At 35.3% G+C, this 17,903-nt stretch overlaps 2 protein-coding genes across 4 annotated transcripts in view; both read right to left on the reverse strand.

Moving 5' to 3' along the window:
- Nucleotides 1-13,348, reverse strand: LOC137388116 (EF-hand calcium-binding domain-containing protein 6-like; the record flags this gene model as incomplete). The annotated part of the gene is made up of 11 exons (XM_068074628.1): nucleotides 13,180-13,348; nucleotides 12,339-12,491; nucleotides 10,414-10,594; nucleotides 8,589-8,717; nucleotides 7,807-7,938; nucleotides 6,666-6,804; nucleotides 5,778-5,880; nucleotides 4,736-4,872; nucleotides 3,955-4,077; nucleotides 2,869-3,053; nucleotides 1-154 (listed from the first exon to the last, which is right to left on the reverse strand). Coding segments are annotated over exons 1-11 (1,605 nt in total), but the record flags the coding sequence as incomplete, so codon positions are not given.
- Nucleotides 13,349-15,596: 2,248 nt separating this feature from the next.
- LOC137386763 (non-lysosomal glucosylceramidase-like) overlaps nucleotides 15,597-17,903 on the reverse strand; it is a 59,939-nt gene continuing 57,632 nt past the window's right edge. For all 3 annotated transcript variants that reach the window (XM_068072895.1, XM_068072896.1, XM_068072897.1), the window contains exon 20: nucleotides 15,597-16,170. In XM_068072895.1, coding sequence (XP_067928996.1) covers nucleotides 15,902-16,170 — 269 coding nt within the window. In that variant the 3' untranslated portion in view covers nucleotides 15,597-15,901. The remainder of the gene's footprint in view (nucleotides 16,171-17,903) is intronic.

Raw genomic sequence — 17,903 nt, forward strand, 5'->3', positions numbered from 1 at the left:
TTCGGGATATTTGATGTAACCCTGCTTGGTGAGAGGTACATGGTCCAGCAATGTGTGAAACTGCTCATCCGAAAGTTGAAGGTCAAATGCGTTTTCTATAGCGCCCCTGAACTGATCTTGCTTGATATAGCCCTGTCTGTGCTCATCAATTGCACTGTTAGTAAAAACAGTGATCAATATAAACAAGGAAACAAGCAACAGGAGAAAAACCTTTTGCCATATTGCCTCAAGCGTGTCGATTTATCATGTTGTGCGCCATAAACGGCCGCAGATCTTGGAACCGCTTAAACCAGCTGCCAAGTAACCGAAGCATTTGATAAAAAGGTTTCCCCTAACAAGGCATGCTTAGTGGCAGCCACCAATGTGGTTCAATAGCCTATAATTGTCCCTAGCATCACCTTATATCCTTCAAATAATCCAACGTAACAATAAGTTGGAAACCTGCCACTGATTGCTATTATTTTATATTGAAACAACGAAACTTTATGTTCAGCAACCAGAAGTGAAACCTTTCTTCTGCAAAAAATAGTAGTGTTGTAGTACAAGCAATGAATAGACTAACAGGCCTGATCCTAGAAACCCTGTTGTTATAACTACTACTGTAATGCATTAGCGTATCTGATAGTAATTTAGTTAATAATCAAACAGCTGTCAAGGCTTTCAACACAAAGGCCTAAGTCTTTAAGGAGTTGCCTTCTCAAGCATTACAATTTCCTAAAGCGATATAAAATAAATATACAGCAAAGCTACATAATCAACAGCCTTACGGCTGCAAGAGTGATGATAATCAATTGTGAAGATTATATCTTATACTGCTGTGTGCGTAGTGTGCAGACTAAAGTTCTACGAGACAAAAGGAATCAGTGCACTACCCAAACTAACTGGCTTAAGTTCAGTACCATCTGGGCGCCAAACTTTTTGTTCTCAACTTATTAATAAAGAGTTACCGGAACCTAAGAACTGGAACCCTACTCCTACTACCTTACAAAAAAGATTTCAATTATAACTTAAAAGCAGTAACAAAAGTATTTGTTTTTAACAATAACTTGAGTTTCATTTGCAATATTGTTAGAATTTTATCCCATAAAATATATGCTCCTACTGTCAGGCTTGCGAAAAACTCTGCAGGAAATATTTTTTAAATTCTAAGTGTACGTTAACAGCTGTTATAGTAGTTTGCACTGATCTTATAGCCTAGTAGTCTCAAAGAGTTGTATACTAACATAACAACTACTAAAACTACTACTACATCTGTTAATGGTGCAACTACAACTACAACACCAGAACACTTAAACCATAACTGCCACGTACAACTTTTATCGTAATTACTGGGTAAATTAGACGCGCCGATTCCGATTTTGTACTCAAAATAAAGATTGGTCCAATAACTTTCAGAGTAATAAAAGCTTTTTTTATAGCGTTTTAGCAGTTGAAAACAACACGATTGGCACAAGCTCCGCCCATAAATTTATGACGTACCCTAGCTTTTTAGGATCGGAAGTTAGGGATGTTTAGTCTGATTTAGAATGATAGAGATGGCTGTCTTAAAACCCATTATTATCTAAATTCAGCCTTCAAAATAATTTCAGTTGTTTCTGAAAGGTAGGTAAGCCTTTTAGCATTGCATATTTAAAAATGAGCTCAAAAAAGTGTGATAACAACGCTAGCTTGTGATAAAATCGCACTTTTTTGAGCTCATTTTCTTCGGCGTTCAGCCTATTAAACATCATGTAACAAGCTACGAGCAATTTTAATTAGTTTATCTACCTTTCATAAAAGACTGAAATTATTTTACAGGCTGAATTTAGATAATAATGGGTTTTAGGACACCCATCTCTATCATTCTAAATCGGACTAAGCATCCCTAATTTCCATTCCTAAAAAGCTAGGCTACGTCAAATATTTATGGGCGGAGCTTGTCGCGCCGATTGTGTAGTTTCTAGACGAATATTGAAATGCTTTAAAAAAGCCTTCATGATTTTGAAGGTTAGTGGAACCAATCTTTATTTTGAGTACAGATTGTCTGATTTATCTAAAAAAAATATGATAAAAGTTGTATGTGACAGTTATGGTTTAAACTGTTTTCTAAACATATTGTATTTATTTCTTATAAAATCAGTAAGTAAACTGAAGTTATCTTGATTGACTGTCAGTTTTTATTTCAACATCAGTCCCAGTATTTTAAACCAGAGAACACACTTACATAGTACAGGCTTAGTTTGGACTTCATCTGGTCTGTATATTCTTACTTGTGATTAACTGGGTTCATTGTGAGAGGGAAGCCACATATTAGTAAATGTATTTTGTGTATGTGTATTTACATATTTTAATTTTTTCAGTGCTTTCTTGTAATTAGTTTTTGTTTTGTTTGCTATTTTAACCGCGAATCATTTAAACCACAGAAGGTGAGTCACAAAGTAGAGAGGGATTACTATACTACTAGCACAATGATTACCGGTGCTACTATTGCTAGTAAACCTAGTACTACTATTGGTATTGCTAGCAGTACTGCTATAACTACAATATTAGTTACTACTGTTATCACTACTACTCCTAGTACTACCACTACTTCCATTACTATAAACTGTATACTGCAGTCTCCAGTAGCACTAAAATCAATAGTGTTCCTCGCATGCACATTTTTAAAAAGATGAAAATTTATATAGATCAGATCAAACGAAATTTAACAATGAGAAGTTACCGCAATTGAAACATATTGCTTTATATCATCTGAAAAGCAGTTTTAACATGCTATAGTAAACAAGAATGATAATGCAAGGCTAAAGTCATTGCAGAAAAGTTAATGTAAAATTTAAATTCTTGCATACTACAGGACATGAGAACATCAACAGTACATAATAAACCTACTGAAATACGCCGAGCAGTGAGAGGAAGTCCTTCTGAAACATGTTGATCAACTGAGACTCTAGTGCAGACAGAGTTGACAGGTTGTCATCTTCTGCTTCATATTGGTTGTATCTATGTTTAGGGTCAGAGAGAATCTTGTGTGTCATGCCTTCTTCGCTCCTGTCTTGGAAGATCTTGAGAAATGCCTATAGAAACAACGTGGGAAAACGGACGTTATAATGAAAATGAAATTTAAAAGTAATTACAATAACATTTGGTTGTGGTCACCAGTATAAAAAATAAAAATACTTCTTCATAAATCTAGCTAGGGTCATAATTTGATTAATGGAGCATCTGCAGATGGTTTACAAATCAGTGAACACATTTAATAAGTTTTCATACAGTGATAGTGTAGTGACAACTGAGTGAGCCAGGGCCTAAGCGTTACGCTGGGCCAACAAGCATATCGGTCTTTTATAGTCGATGGTAGAGTGATAGTAGAGCGATGGTTGTGCGAGGCTTCATGGCAATGGCTGAAACTTCTGCGTTGGAAGCAACAGAAAAGCAAGATGCCTATGTGATGCAATATGTGATGACAGATGTGATACAATATGTGATGCCAGATGTGATGCCGTTGGTCACCAAGGCCAGTTCCACGGTGCAAAGCTGGCGAATCGCACAGGTGTTTTGCTTTTAAACAGTGACATTGAATCACCACAGAATGAGAGCAGAACAACTGTTTCTATGATGGCATTGCAGAGCTATATAGGAGCGTTTGGCTATGCTATCACTGTATGAAACTTAGTAGTTAAGGTGTTATGTCTTTTACAACAATGAAGAACACATATTAGTTTAGGCATCATATCGGTAAAAACTGTATCAATATTATGGATATTAGAGATACATTCACACACAATTGGTTCAAATTATAATTTGCATAAATTTTAGTCCCAGTATTTTAAACCAGAGAACACACTTATATAGTTCAAAGTGGTGAGTTCCTAGTTGCCACTGAGTCAAGCCCTTGAAACCAACTGACATGTTTTATGGAATGGTAAGAAGCTAACAGAATGAGACAAAACGAGAAAAAGATTATGTTAAACATACCATATATGGCACCCCTTGCTTAGTCTGAACAATCCCACATCTTGCTAGAAATTCACCCAAGTGGTTAGAGTCGAGTTTCAGTCCATGGTTCTCTAGAATTCCACAAAAATCTCTTGCGGGTATCTACAAATTACGATATGACTGAATATGAAGGACTGAATACATCTTGTAATGAAATGTTGAAATTTCATTACTGTGTGAGTCAATCTATTGGCAGCAATGCTAGCCTGCTGTCAAACTGATCGTCATCTAGTTTTAATTAAAACCAGCAAATATTTATTGAAGATAGACAGAGACCAGCTTTTCATGTTAAAAAATAGATTAGCTAAGTATACAAAGGAAGTAACAGACAAAAACATATTGCTATAGATAAGTCACTACTAAAGATACAACCCTTCAACAAGTTTCTACTAAAAATGTGATTAAAATTCAGCTTGTTAACAATTATTTGCCGAAAGTTTTAGCGGATAAGTTATGCAAAATAGGTCGTGCAAGAAATATATGCAATTATTTGATTAGTTTTGTATCACTTTTTGCTACTACAACCAATAAGAACTTATGCCCTCATTGTAGTTATTTTACAGCAAATATCTGAGCAATGCTCAATAACCAACACAGCTCAAACACTTTCAATGTTTGGCTAAGCACTTGAAAACAAAATATTTTGAATTACTCTATAAAGCTTGAACCGCTCACTAGAAATGGATTCATTGTTTTCTAGAAATTATTTAAACAAGGAAACCATTTGAAACTGTATGCAGCTGTTATATATCATATTCACCATGCCATCACGAGCGTTTGGGTTCTGTAAGAAGCTACTCTTGAGATCATGAAAGCCTTGACGAAATTTGTTCTTGAGCCATCTCTCAGTGTCAAGTGACCGCTGCCTGTCAGCCTCCTTTCGTCTTAAGCAATTGGCTAAAACAAGTGAAATTGGGGAATCAGTACCAAATTTTTACTCTGATAAAAGTTGTGTTCGACTGTCTGAAGCCAAGGTTGGAAGTTAAAATAAAACACCGCTTTCAATGGAATTCGAACTTTTAACTTCGTTGATTGGCCTTCAACACATCTAGCAACTGACCACCATCTAGTATTTCAGAATAGTAGCGCAGACAGTGATTTGCTGAACTTTATCAGCAAACTTGATGATCTTTCACAGCAAACTAGACCGCCAGGGTACGGTAAGAAGTACAAATGAGCGTTGGTGACTGTATCCAAATGCTCAAAGCTTAAAAAATATACATGAACAAATACTCTGTGGGTGGTCATAATTGATCATGAAGCATGAAGATTAAGAATGCATGTTTCCGAAAGCAAATATTTCAGTGCTTTAGCTTTTCCGATACATCAAATCGAAAAACTGGGTATACCACTAACATATCTGTCATAAGCTTTAATAATATATATTTTATTATACATAAAATTACTCTGATAATCTTGTGCTGGCTTGATACCGTCCAGCTGAAAAGAAAACGTTAGAGGCAATTAACGCGCTTCCAAAAAGATTGCTACGCTTGAGACTCAAACTTAAGACATTTACCTTGGGAGACTAACACCCTACGACTTGCATTAATTTGTCTCATTTATATTTCTGAGCTGCTCTGTTTAATTTCGTTGTTACCAGGAATTGGGTAGCTTTCAAATCGCTTTTTATTAATAAAACTAAACTGTAACATATTTGACCTTAGACCTATAGCTAAGCTAGCTACCTGAATGCATTGATACGAATAGTTCATAGAGATGGCAATCGACAGAACATAATTCTGCTAATATCTATAAAGGCTTGAACAGTGCTCTTATGCTAGACTATTAAATACACTTACAGTCATCTGAAACTTTAGGAGTTGCTCGACCATCAGAAAAGTTTCCCAACTTTTGAGCTAGTATTTTGCTGTCAATGGCAGCTATGTTCTGGCTATCATACCTCTGCAATATTAATACAATATATATACAGTATGAATACAATATAAACACGATATAAATACAATATAAATACAATATGAATGCAATATAGATACAACATGAATGCAATATAGATACAGTACGAATACAATATAGATACAATGTGAATACAATATAAATACAATATGAATACCATATAGCTACAATATGAATACAATATAGATACAATATGAATGCAATGTAGATACAATATTACTACAATATGAATACAATATAGATACAATATGAATACAATATAGATACAATATGAATACCATATAGCTACAATATGAATACCATATAGCTACAATATAAATGCAATATGAATAAATATAGACACACTATGATGGCCCTATATACATACAATATGATTACAATATAAATATAATATGAATACAATATAGATACAATATGAATACAATATAGATATAATGCAACAAAAAACTATATACTGTAAGATAATATATTTTAATATAGTATGCATAATATGGAATAGTAAGAGCTGCAAGCAATGAAATAACATTATAATATTAAACAAGTTTGCTGTTTGTTGGTCGTACTTCATATCTTTACCCCAGAGTACTTAACTAGTGAACTGAGTATGAATCATGGAATGTTCTTTTAATAAGATAAATATATAATCCAAATTAATTTGTTCAATTTTTTATGTTGTTTTGTTGTTTTATGTTGTAAGAGACAAAACACTAAATGGCAAATTAAAATACTAATTGGTATCAAAAAAAGCACTTTCAAATGTATTTCGGTCATACCTGCCACAGCTTTTCAAATTCATCATCCGTCATGTTGACCTGCAGCTGTTGTGTCAGAGCAGATCTGAACTCTGGTTTGAGGATTCGTCGTGCCCCGTCAGGATTGCTTTGTGGCACCAAGTTGAAAAGGTCTAGTGTTCTAAATATGTATTAACAACATGCAAACTATATTTCAATGCATGTTTGTAACTACATAAACACGTATAATAATAGTTTATTTACATCACACATACGTAAATGAGATCTTGGCATGCACAAATCCTCTCGCCATGATATCTAAACAAGATATCATGATCTTGTGATGTCATATCTGATGATGTCTAAACAGTGTCAGTGTGATAAAAATTTGGTTAAACCAATAACAGCTAGTCAACAGAATGTATTAATGTAATTATATTGCATCGTGTTTAACTTGGTAGACCTTTTTAGTATGACCAAGAGCTGCCATGGTGCTGCTTTAGTAGGCTTCATACAAATGTTTCCTATTACTGAGCAGTTAATTAGTTGGCCAATCATGTCTGTATTAGAGGAGAACGAGAGGTGTACGAGAGGAAACCATCATCTGCCGGGATTGAACCAATAGAAAACTTGTTTACAGCCCACTCTGAGCTTAGTTAAGCTTTGCACAAACCTAATATTTTTTATTGCAATTCTTCTTCGTAATGACCTGTCATGTCAGATGCAATACAGCTACGGAGGATTTACTTATTTTAGATCAATGGACTTTAAGTGATTATCTACTGGACAATAGCACTAATGTGAGTGATCATGTTTAGTAGTAATAATGATGATGTAAGCAATAATAATATTATTATTATCTGATTTGGAACACGCTAGCGGTGGGTAAGGAAAAAATGGCCGAAAAAGTGTGCAAACTAATTCTTCATTTTATTTCAGAGCATCATCTGATTTAAGATTTTGTGCTGATTATTTTGGTATCAAAATATTTTTCATAGACTCAAGATTTATGAAAACTTATACACACCCTTATCAAATATGAAGTTTCACCGAAAATTGAGTTGCATGTACGGTACATCCCAGTAAAAAATTAATTTGGAAGAGAAAGAGTTGGATAGGACAATTGTGTCACAGAATATTCCTACTTGCATTAAATGCCTGAAAAATAAGAACAAAGGCATACCGCTGTTTTGCTCTCTCCTTGAGAATTGCATGCACCTGGGGAGCAGTCATGTGAGACTTGTCTCCCCATGCTTTGTTCATTGAAGTTATCCATTTAGGGTAGGAGGCTGGATTCCCAGGCATTGTGTTCGATCTAAATGAAGCATTTATAAACTACTATGTTTTGAACTGTTAACAAGTACTAAGATTAACATAAAATTGGTTATTCATATACTGACCCTCAAATAAAACTACACTTATTTTTTTAGCAATTTACAGCCTCCCGACAATAGCACCACACCTAAAGCAGAATGTTCCATTTATTATAATTCAATTATCATCTTACAGACCAAACTCTGCTAGCTAGTTATATGTTAGGTTATATGCTACCATTCCAATTCTTCTGACTGTTTATGAAATATATTTCAAGCGCACAATAGTTGTATATATTTTAGTACACTTATCTATATTCTAACAAAATTTATCTACATGTATATTCTAATAATAATTATCTATATTTTACTAATAGTTATCTACATGTATATTCCAATAATAACTATCTATAATCTAATGATGGTTATCATCTATATTCTAATAATAGTAACCTATATTCTGATAAAAGTTATCAATATTTTAATAAAATGTATCTATAGTCTAATAATAATTGCATATAGCGTTATATTTTCCTAAAATCTAATAATATTGATCTATAATCTAATAACATATATCTATATTCTAATAATTCCTATAAAAGTTAACAGAGGGAAGTTCAAAAAGTAAAAGATAATCATCTGATAATCTAACCTTTCTATGAAGTCAGCGTAGTTAAACTGCTGTTGGTTTTCTAGGCCAAACCGAATAAGGATTCTTTGAAATAGCAGATAGCTGACTGGACGAGAGGTCAGGGTAACCACGATCCTAAGCAGAGCTTCCCTGCACAAAATATAGGGCTATAGTTTACTCAGGTCAAAGGATCTGTGCGTCGGCTGCAATTATGTGATGTTTTTTTGTTTGGCTGAATGAAAGGCCATAACATCAATTATCCTTGTTTTACAATAAGAACTATTTTACCTAATAAGTAAATTTTAATAGTATTGATCTCAAAAAGCAAACAAGCATTTGAAGGGTAAGTAATACGGCTATGAACCGAGTGAAAAACAGGCAATAAACACAGTTAAACTTCTACTTCCGATCATCACAAAGCTTCAATTTTACAGCTAAGAATGCAAGATTTGAACAATTCTAATCCTCTCCAACAATTGGTTTTGTGAATACGAGTGAACAAGCTAGTGCAAATTCAAATAAAACAAACCATAATAAAAATAGTAAAAAATATGCACGCGAAGATAAAGTAAATAGATTAGTCTAGCGAAATAATAGAGGACGAGGTTCAGAGATGTTAGACGGGGAGATAATTTACTCTTAACTATGACTAGATAGATTCTGAACTGTGCGTTAAGTAGTTTTATATAACCACTCACTAGCAAAAACTCAAATGGAACAGACGAGAAAATAAAAATAATGAAACATATAAGACGAGATAGCTGAGAGTGCACTGAATAAGGATTCTTTAAAACGGCAGGTAGCTGACTGGGCGAGAGGTCAAGGTCACCAAAATCCTAGACAGAGCTCAGGATCAGGGTTGACTAAGTCTAACCAAGGGTAAGGTACCTCCCACTCTAAGAATCTCTAAACCCACACTGCCATTACTTCTATGGTCTAGTGAATTTATATCAAGTGTTTCACCTAGTTTTTTACAATACTCCTTGATTTAACACAATGTGCAACTACCTGAGGTAACAACCATTCAGATTACAAGCTATAGCACAAGTTAAATGAGAGAGTTTTTATTATTATGGAAATAATTGTTATAACATACAATGGTTTTGACATTAAACTGGTACATCCTAAAATAATTCATTCAAAGCAATATTTTGAATGTATTAGTCCAAAATCCCCAAATATTTTGTGGTGTTAACTAGCAATCAAGGACTAAGGAAGAGTTGTGATTGGTTACATAAATACATTTGCTTTGGTTCAAAGGAGTTAGCCTAAGAACCTGAGAGAACGGCTCAACTCATGACTCTAATATGAAAGTATTTATGTTTAGTAGGATACTAGCAGCAAGCCGGACGATGCCTGGGATTTCTCTCATTTCAATCAGATCATATAGCCCGATTAGATATCCGAAGAGATAGGTGATGAACAGACTGGCTCTCAGAAACCAGACAGAGTTTTTGAACCGAATATTTTTGTGACCTGCAAACTGGTGTGGAGCTTGGGTTTAAATTGGGCACAAAATATGTAAATGCATGGCTTTCACAGACTCACAGACGAACTCACTCATGCATACAATGAAAAAGTGGCGTTTATTAATATAAATTTAGTTAACTCTATGCTCGAGTCTATTTTCGCAATGCAGGAAATGCTCAACTTGAGACAGCATCTACATCACGGAGCAAATGCGAAACTAAAACAAATAAAATGAGTGCCCATATGTATCAGACTTGTGGACTAAACCACAACTTGTGTAAAGATTCACAGATCGTGCAATAGACATAGACAAACCATAACCTACAGCCGGAATGACAGAATAGTGAATCTATGTATCTATGCGACTACTACTTGCTTTGTAACAGTTCCATTTCCTTTAGGGTCATTATCCCTGAACCTTTTCTGGACTTCTATTTGGTTGCTTCGGCATTTCTGTCTTATTATAGCTTCAAGCTCATCTACCTCTATTCTTATGTCCGCTCGGGTAGAACATCGTGACGGAGGCCCGTCTTTCATTTGTGGATCCAAGGGTATGGCTGCAAAATATGAAAACCATAGTTTGGGCACAAGAATGTGTACATTCTGATAAAAGAACCTATTTGTATTGGAGGTTGTACACTGTACAACCTCCAATACAAATAGGTTCTTTTATCTGGCCAGCAATTTATACCTGTTTTGGTTTCACAAATCAGATTTGGCACTACATGCTTTTTACCAATGATAAAGCATGTTAATATTCCATTAGTGTTTAGTTATTAATGACGTCAATAAATAAACTTTGTGAGTAAACACAGTGAGTGGGCATGGTGAGTGGACATGGTGAGTGGATATGGTGAGTGGGCATGGTGAGTGGACATGGTGAGTGGACAAGGTGAGTGGACACGGTGAGTGGACATGGTGAGTGGACAGAGTGAGTGGGCATGGTGAGTGGACATGGTGAGTGGACAGAGTGAGTGGGCATGGTGAGTGGACATGGTGAGTGGACATGAGGAGTGGATATGAGGAGTGGACATGATGAGTAGACATGACAAGTAGATATGAGTGAACACAGTGAGTGGACACAGTGAGTGGACATGGTGAGTGGACATGGTGAATAGACATGACAAGTAGATATGATGAGTGGACACAGTGAGTGGACATGATGAGTGGACATGATGAGTGGACATGACAAGTAGATATGATAAGTGGACACAGTGAGTGAACATGGAGAGTGGACATGGAGAGTGGACATAGTGAGTGGACATGGTGAGTGGACACATTGAGTAGACACAGTGAGTGGACACAGTGAGTGGACCCAGTGAGTGAACACAGTGAGTGGACATGGTGAATGAACCTGATGGTTAGATATAAAAGTAGTTGACAAGTCCTATATACAATATCCTAATGAGCGCACTATAAAATGATCTTTATACCTCTCATTATCTAAGTCCAACAATTACCATCTAGCTCTAATCATTTATGATATAATTGCCTATAATATTATATTATATAATATTGTGTCATATCACATTACATGATGTCATTTCACGCCACACCATATCATGTACCGTTATATCGTATTATACCATTTTAGATCACATAATGCCTAATTATGATGAAATATATCATTTTTTACCATATTATATTCCATTATATTACTATTATACTCTATCATATGATACTATATTATTTTATATCATATCAACATTTTGTATTCGTTGACCTTGACACAAATATGTTACATAAGCTGCAACAAGTAGTGAATAAATAATTAGTATAAAACTTCCTAAGACAAAAAGCTTCTGAAAACAGTCCCTAAGAGCCTCTATTCTTGTAGTGGGGTAAAATTTAAAAGCTAATACCATTTTACCTCAAGCACTTAATGTTCATAACGATTCCACAACAAGCCCCCTTTTTTCTCTGAAAAAAGTTCCAAAGTTCTGTTGCTTATTAGTGAGATTTATCTTACTCCGTATCAACTCAGAAAGCTGGTTTTCTACTACTTAACAATTCTGGTGTGTTTCTCATTATGTTATAGTCTTTAATCAAACACCACATCTGGGTTAGAACTATAGCTAGCCCTAATACTCACAAAAACAGACAAGCCCGTGCAATAATGTTCAGATGCCCCAAACTCAGATCCTAAAATGCACACTTAAGGTTACAGGCTAGCTAGAAAGCTCTTGCTACGTTCCTCAGTAAATAATACTCTTTAGACCCAATAAGTATCTTCAGCTAAAATCATGTTAAAAGCAAATTTGGCACAGTAAAGAAGGTTTGTGCACTAGAATAGGACATTACATCGGCGTGTTGATGCACTTCGGATGTCCCTATAGCCTCTGTCCCCGACGTAAGGGCTCAACACCTCTGCATCAACGCAGTCCTGTCCTGCCCCTCGAAAGGTATATTGTCGATCTGTTATTTTTTTGTGCGCACAGGAATTGGCCTCTTCAGCTGAAAATAGATATCCAGTGTAGTGATATTTTATGGTAACAATGCACTGAATATAGCTTGCTGCTGCCTTTGTGCCATGGAAGGAATGAATGCAACCGGTGCCTTGTTATGACAAGACACATATCTGAATGAACACAGAAAATTTTTTGAAGTACTTTGGAACAATTTTTTAAAATTGTACATTAGAATCAAAAAAACTTAATTAGGTAAGCTGTCTAGTTAAACGCAAGCTTCTATCAACAGAGACTATTGCCTGTCTTTCTCAGTTTTATTTGTCGAAACGCCCCCCCGATGTCTGCATCTCAGTTTTGACTGTTTGTGCAACTAATAAATATGACACTAAATGTTGCCGACACTAAAACACATTTTTAAACATTTTAACCAGCCAGATTCCATAGAAAAAATTTTCCAAGTCGACGATTTTGTGAATCTTTTCCTTACTGGCTACAACATCACTTTCTACTGATGATGATCAATTCAACTTTAAGAGTTTTTAGCAAAATCAAGGATTTAAAAATTTTCAAATTTTTTCAAATTTGAATTTAACTTTAATGATAGGATGAAGTAAAAATGAGGAACTTCATTCATGATCACTAATTGCTGGTTAAGGAGCCACAACAACACTTGAGAAAGAAACTGTATATGCATCTGGCTCTGATAAATTTCTAACTATACTTGTGAAACACACCTCGAATATTCCTGGGACTGTATCGCCTGTTAAACAGGTTGGAAGGAGGTCGACTGCCATTCGTGCTGATACCTTGAATCTGAGTATATCCACCTACATCTGCCAGGGGATGTTTGATGTGTGGCAATGGTGGCAGAGCCCTCGCCACCTGGGATGCCGGACGACTCATGTTTCTAAAACTAGACAAATTATTCTTCTAAGAATAAAACTTAGGAGCCGCAAAAATGTCTATATATAATATATTATAATATAACATATATGATTATATATTATATATATTCGTAAATGTTAGCCGTTACTCTCAAGTTTGCATATAATTCACAAATTAGATAGAAAGACATTAAAAACAGAATTAATTACAAACTAAATTACCAAAACTGTTTAAAGTTTTCATTAACACAACTAATACAAAGCTGATGTTGATATTAAAATATGTTAACTCATGCAGATTCTCCAATCTATAAAAAATTTGCTTGTATCCATGTATCCTTTACTTCAGTCATCACCTAGTGGTCTAGAATGCCTGACTTTTAAAAAACAGGTCAGAGTTCAACCCCCAAAAAAGCCACCAATGGTGACAGAAATGACATAATAAAGCATGTCAAGCCAAGACCACCGAGCCACTCGTGCATAAATGTTCTTAAAAACATGAGCAGTTTCTGCGAAGCCGAAACCATACTTGGTCTTCGAGAGGTTACTCACACAGTAATAGACTTAAATTTGACAAAAATCAGATGGCTGTGCAAAAACTTGTTTATCCATCGAGTTACCTACACGTTTCACTGAGTTTAGCATACTTTGCCTATGATGAAGCATGGATTGAAGAATATTACGACGTTAACATTATAAGACAACATACTATATACGTTATCAGAATATCATGCAAACTGTGCTGTGATAAAGTGCACTTACCTTATACGATGTTTATTTGCTATTCCGAACCACGAGCCTGTGCACGTCACTTCAAAATATAGCAAACTACTACCTTGAATGTTGTAACCAATGGCGACAACAAAAACAGCTCAGCTCACAAAAGGCAAGACGAATCTATTGAGATTAAAAGATTTAGCACTTGTTACTAATAGTTAGATTAGCTTCTATAGAGCCTAATTCTATTATGTGATTGTTATCAAATTCATTGCATTTGCTTATCATAATGCTCGCTATACATCAGACCCTCGTTGATAAGGCCTGATAATAGCCCGCACCACAAATACTCTATGAATGCCAATCAAACTAACATTTGACATTCAGACTGTGTTTGATTAAGTGTAATGATTAGCTTCAGCAGAGAGAAATTCACCTCGCGTTTGTTGCTACAAATTACACATGTACAGAAACCAGGCGATTTATACCAGGTGTGAATGCGAGTTAAGTCAAAGAGAGTTGATGCTTATTGCAATTTAAATAAAATTACTGTCACTGATGCAAAAGATTCATGAAGTACGCTAACAAAAACAATTAAATTAAAATTTTTTCACATGTTTTGGCTTCAACAACAAGATTCATTCTAATGTTCGTTTTTTACTGTGTTAAAAAATAAACACAGTAAAAGGCTATTGGAGGAACTTTTCGGATACTTGGGTCTTCCTCAAAAACTGACTGGTTACATGAAATAAGCGCTGACAAATAACTATCAGCATGCTGCAAATTTAGTGCATAAATTTATTTTATTTCAGCTATTCAACAGTATGGCAGCAATATTGGCAAAATATGAGTGTTTTCGCTTGTAAATTCCATTTAACAAGAATATTCAGTCCAACTAAGCTGCCGCTCTCACGCGAACCCGATACTACCAGAGATATACCAGATGTAACCGATACCGGATGTAACCGATGCTACCAGAGTAGTGCTTAATGAGAACCAATGCTAAAATAGAATCGCTTTCGTTTGGTCAGTACAACAGCAAAGCATTTTTAAACCAATGCTAACACAATCGTGTACCTAATTTCAGCAAAAGTGGCTTCTCCTAGCAAAAATTATTAACATAATATGGCAGAATAATCTAACCAAGATACAACTTTGTGGGAAGTTTTACATTAATTTAACATAGAACATCATTCACCACACGAATGTAATACTGTACTCCCAATAGAACTCACTGCGTAAATCTTTGAACAATAAAATGATAATCCTCGAATGTTGAAACGGCTTTAGACAATCTCAAAATATGAACTATAAGTCATAGAGGTTTAAGCCAATAGTGACTGAGGTCATCATTTGAGGTCACCATAAAAATTGAGGTCACCTCTAATGACACAGTAACACTACCTGTTTTGACATCACAAAGCTAGAGGAGTAAAGGTTTGATAAGAGCTATAACTAATTACTAGTAGTAACTACTATGCATATTTTTTGATTCCTTCCTAGGAATATTTTTTAGCAGCAACCTCGTCTTTTGCTATCAAAGCTTCGAAGACAACTGAAAATATTACTTTATTTAAAAACCAAAGATATATTACGAAATCAACTCTAAATGACAACAGGCTGTCACCATACTTTGATCATACGTAGAAAATACAGAAAATAGTGTCAGTGACTCGTTTGGGAAACACAGGGTGATGTTAGTGTGAAACCTGCCCAACCAACCTAACAACTCAAAGAAGGTATTTTCCAGCGAATTCTCCTGCACAAATATAGTACTGAAAGACCGTAAAAAGAATAATCTAAAATAAATCATATAAAGGAAAAATGATAAAACTTTGTCCTACAGCCTGATAAGCTATTCCTCGGCTTCCGTCGAATTAGAATTAGGGGTGGGAGAATCTACCCTCTGCGATATAACTGCATCACTAGGAGACGAGTCTATGCATGGCTTATCTATTGCCAATACGAGGCCATCGCTGGCCTGCGAATCTTTGGACCCAGAAGTCACGATAGCCTGGGTCTGTTCTGATGAACTGTCACTTTCTGTAGCTGAACCGTTTTCCAGCCTAGCACCAAGACTAGCCTCAGAGGCTAACTGTTTCAACTGTTCCACAATCTTTGTACCTGGAATGCATCCTTAAATGTCAGATCTTCAATGAATAAGAAAGTTGCAACACAGGCTTGCCTGTTAGTAGATTTATCTGTGCTCAGGGCTAGCCTAACAACAGTTTTGGTAACGGTGCATCTTAGGTTAGAATAACGAGCATACAACGCACATACAAAGCACTAGCAACGCGTATACAAGGCCATTACAACGCACATACATTGTGGATACAACGCAACACAAGTAATTAATAATGCATTAACAACAAAATATTTATATGGGTCGCAGTCACAGAAACCATGGTTAAGTCGTAAATCACGAAGTTTAGTTATCCGTCTTTAAAGTTACACTAACTGAATTTATAATATTGGTAACGATTTTTGTAACACGTGTTTCTGGACCAATCAAAGAGTGATCTTTCTGAATCTGAAGTCAGTTTAGATAAAAAAATGTCTTTAGCTCTCGGAAAAAAAACCTTAAAACCGTTGCTATGCTAAAAAGGAAGTACTGAAAAATGGTGTCCAAAAAACGTAATCGTTTCTTTTTTGCCGATTTGAAAGATAATTTTGACATTTGGACACTAATAATTAGTACGTACTTTAGTATTCTAACTGATGTCAAAAGCAGTGAAAGTAAAGGGAATGACGATGATATATTCCTAACAATTCTTATAAGAATATTACAATACTTAATTATAAGAATAATTATTTGAATTTTTAAGATTTGATTGTAAGAATAATTATTCGAATTTACAAGATCGAAGTATATAGTGACCGATGGTGTGCAATATGTTACTGTCATTATTTTTTAAAGATTTTGTTGATCATTTTACGGTTGTGCAAAATATCGCGTTACTGCCAAGCCGTTTTTAATATCTGCAAAATTAAGTAATACATTTTTTATAGATATACAGCTAATTCTATGACAACCAGCTAAAATCTGTTTACATTTTTAAATTCAGCATTTTTCGGATATAAACACAGAAATCTAGATACAGTAAATATTACAACTTCTTAATATTGGTTGCTATGACGTTTTGAAATGTAAACAAAAATGTGCATCGGTTTTCGTTTCTCAGACTTTAATACCAGTTTTCCGGAACTATGTTTTCGCACTAATAGTAAATGTGCATTCAGTTTATTGACCATAAAATCGGCTGTATTTAAGCTGAAATCAAAATCTTTTTTGCAAATTAACTCTGAGAAGGTTTTCCTTCTGCTAGTGTAGATAACTCTAAATTTTATAATCCCGACTTAACCATGGTTTCTGTGATCATGACACATATTTACAGTCGTCTGTTAATAACATAGGTCTAACACATTACACAAAGTATTCTATTTATTATCTGTTTTAAAACAAGTCTAAAACATTACAACTTCTTTGTTTATGGCAACCTTGAGCTCCTTGTTGCTTTTTTTTCGTTGCTAGTGCCTTGTATGTGCGTTGCTAGTGCCTTGTATGTGCGTTGCTAGTGCCTTGTATGTGCGTTGCTAGTGCCTTGTATGTGCGTTGCTAGTGCCTTGTATGTGCGTTGCTAGTGCCTTGTATGTGCGTTGCTAGCGCCTTGTATGTGCGTTGCTAGCGCCTTGTATGTGCGTTGCTAGCGCCTTGTATGTGCTTTGCTAGCGCCTTGTATGTGCGTTGCTAGCGCCTTGTATGTGCGTTGCTAGCGCCTTGTATGTGCGTTGCTAGCGCCTTGTATGTGCGTTGCTAGCGCCTTGTATGTGCGTTGCTAGTGCCTTGTATGTGCGTT

This window comes from Watersipora subatra, chromosome 2 (assembly GCF_963576615.1).
Source record: "Watersipora subatra chromosome 2, tzWatSuba1.1, whole genome shotgun sequence".
In the NCBI taxonomy this organism is placed as follows: domain Eukaryota; kingdom Metazoa; phylum Bryozoa; class Gymnolaemata; order Cheilostomatida; family Watersiporidae; genus Watersipora; species Watersipora subatra.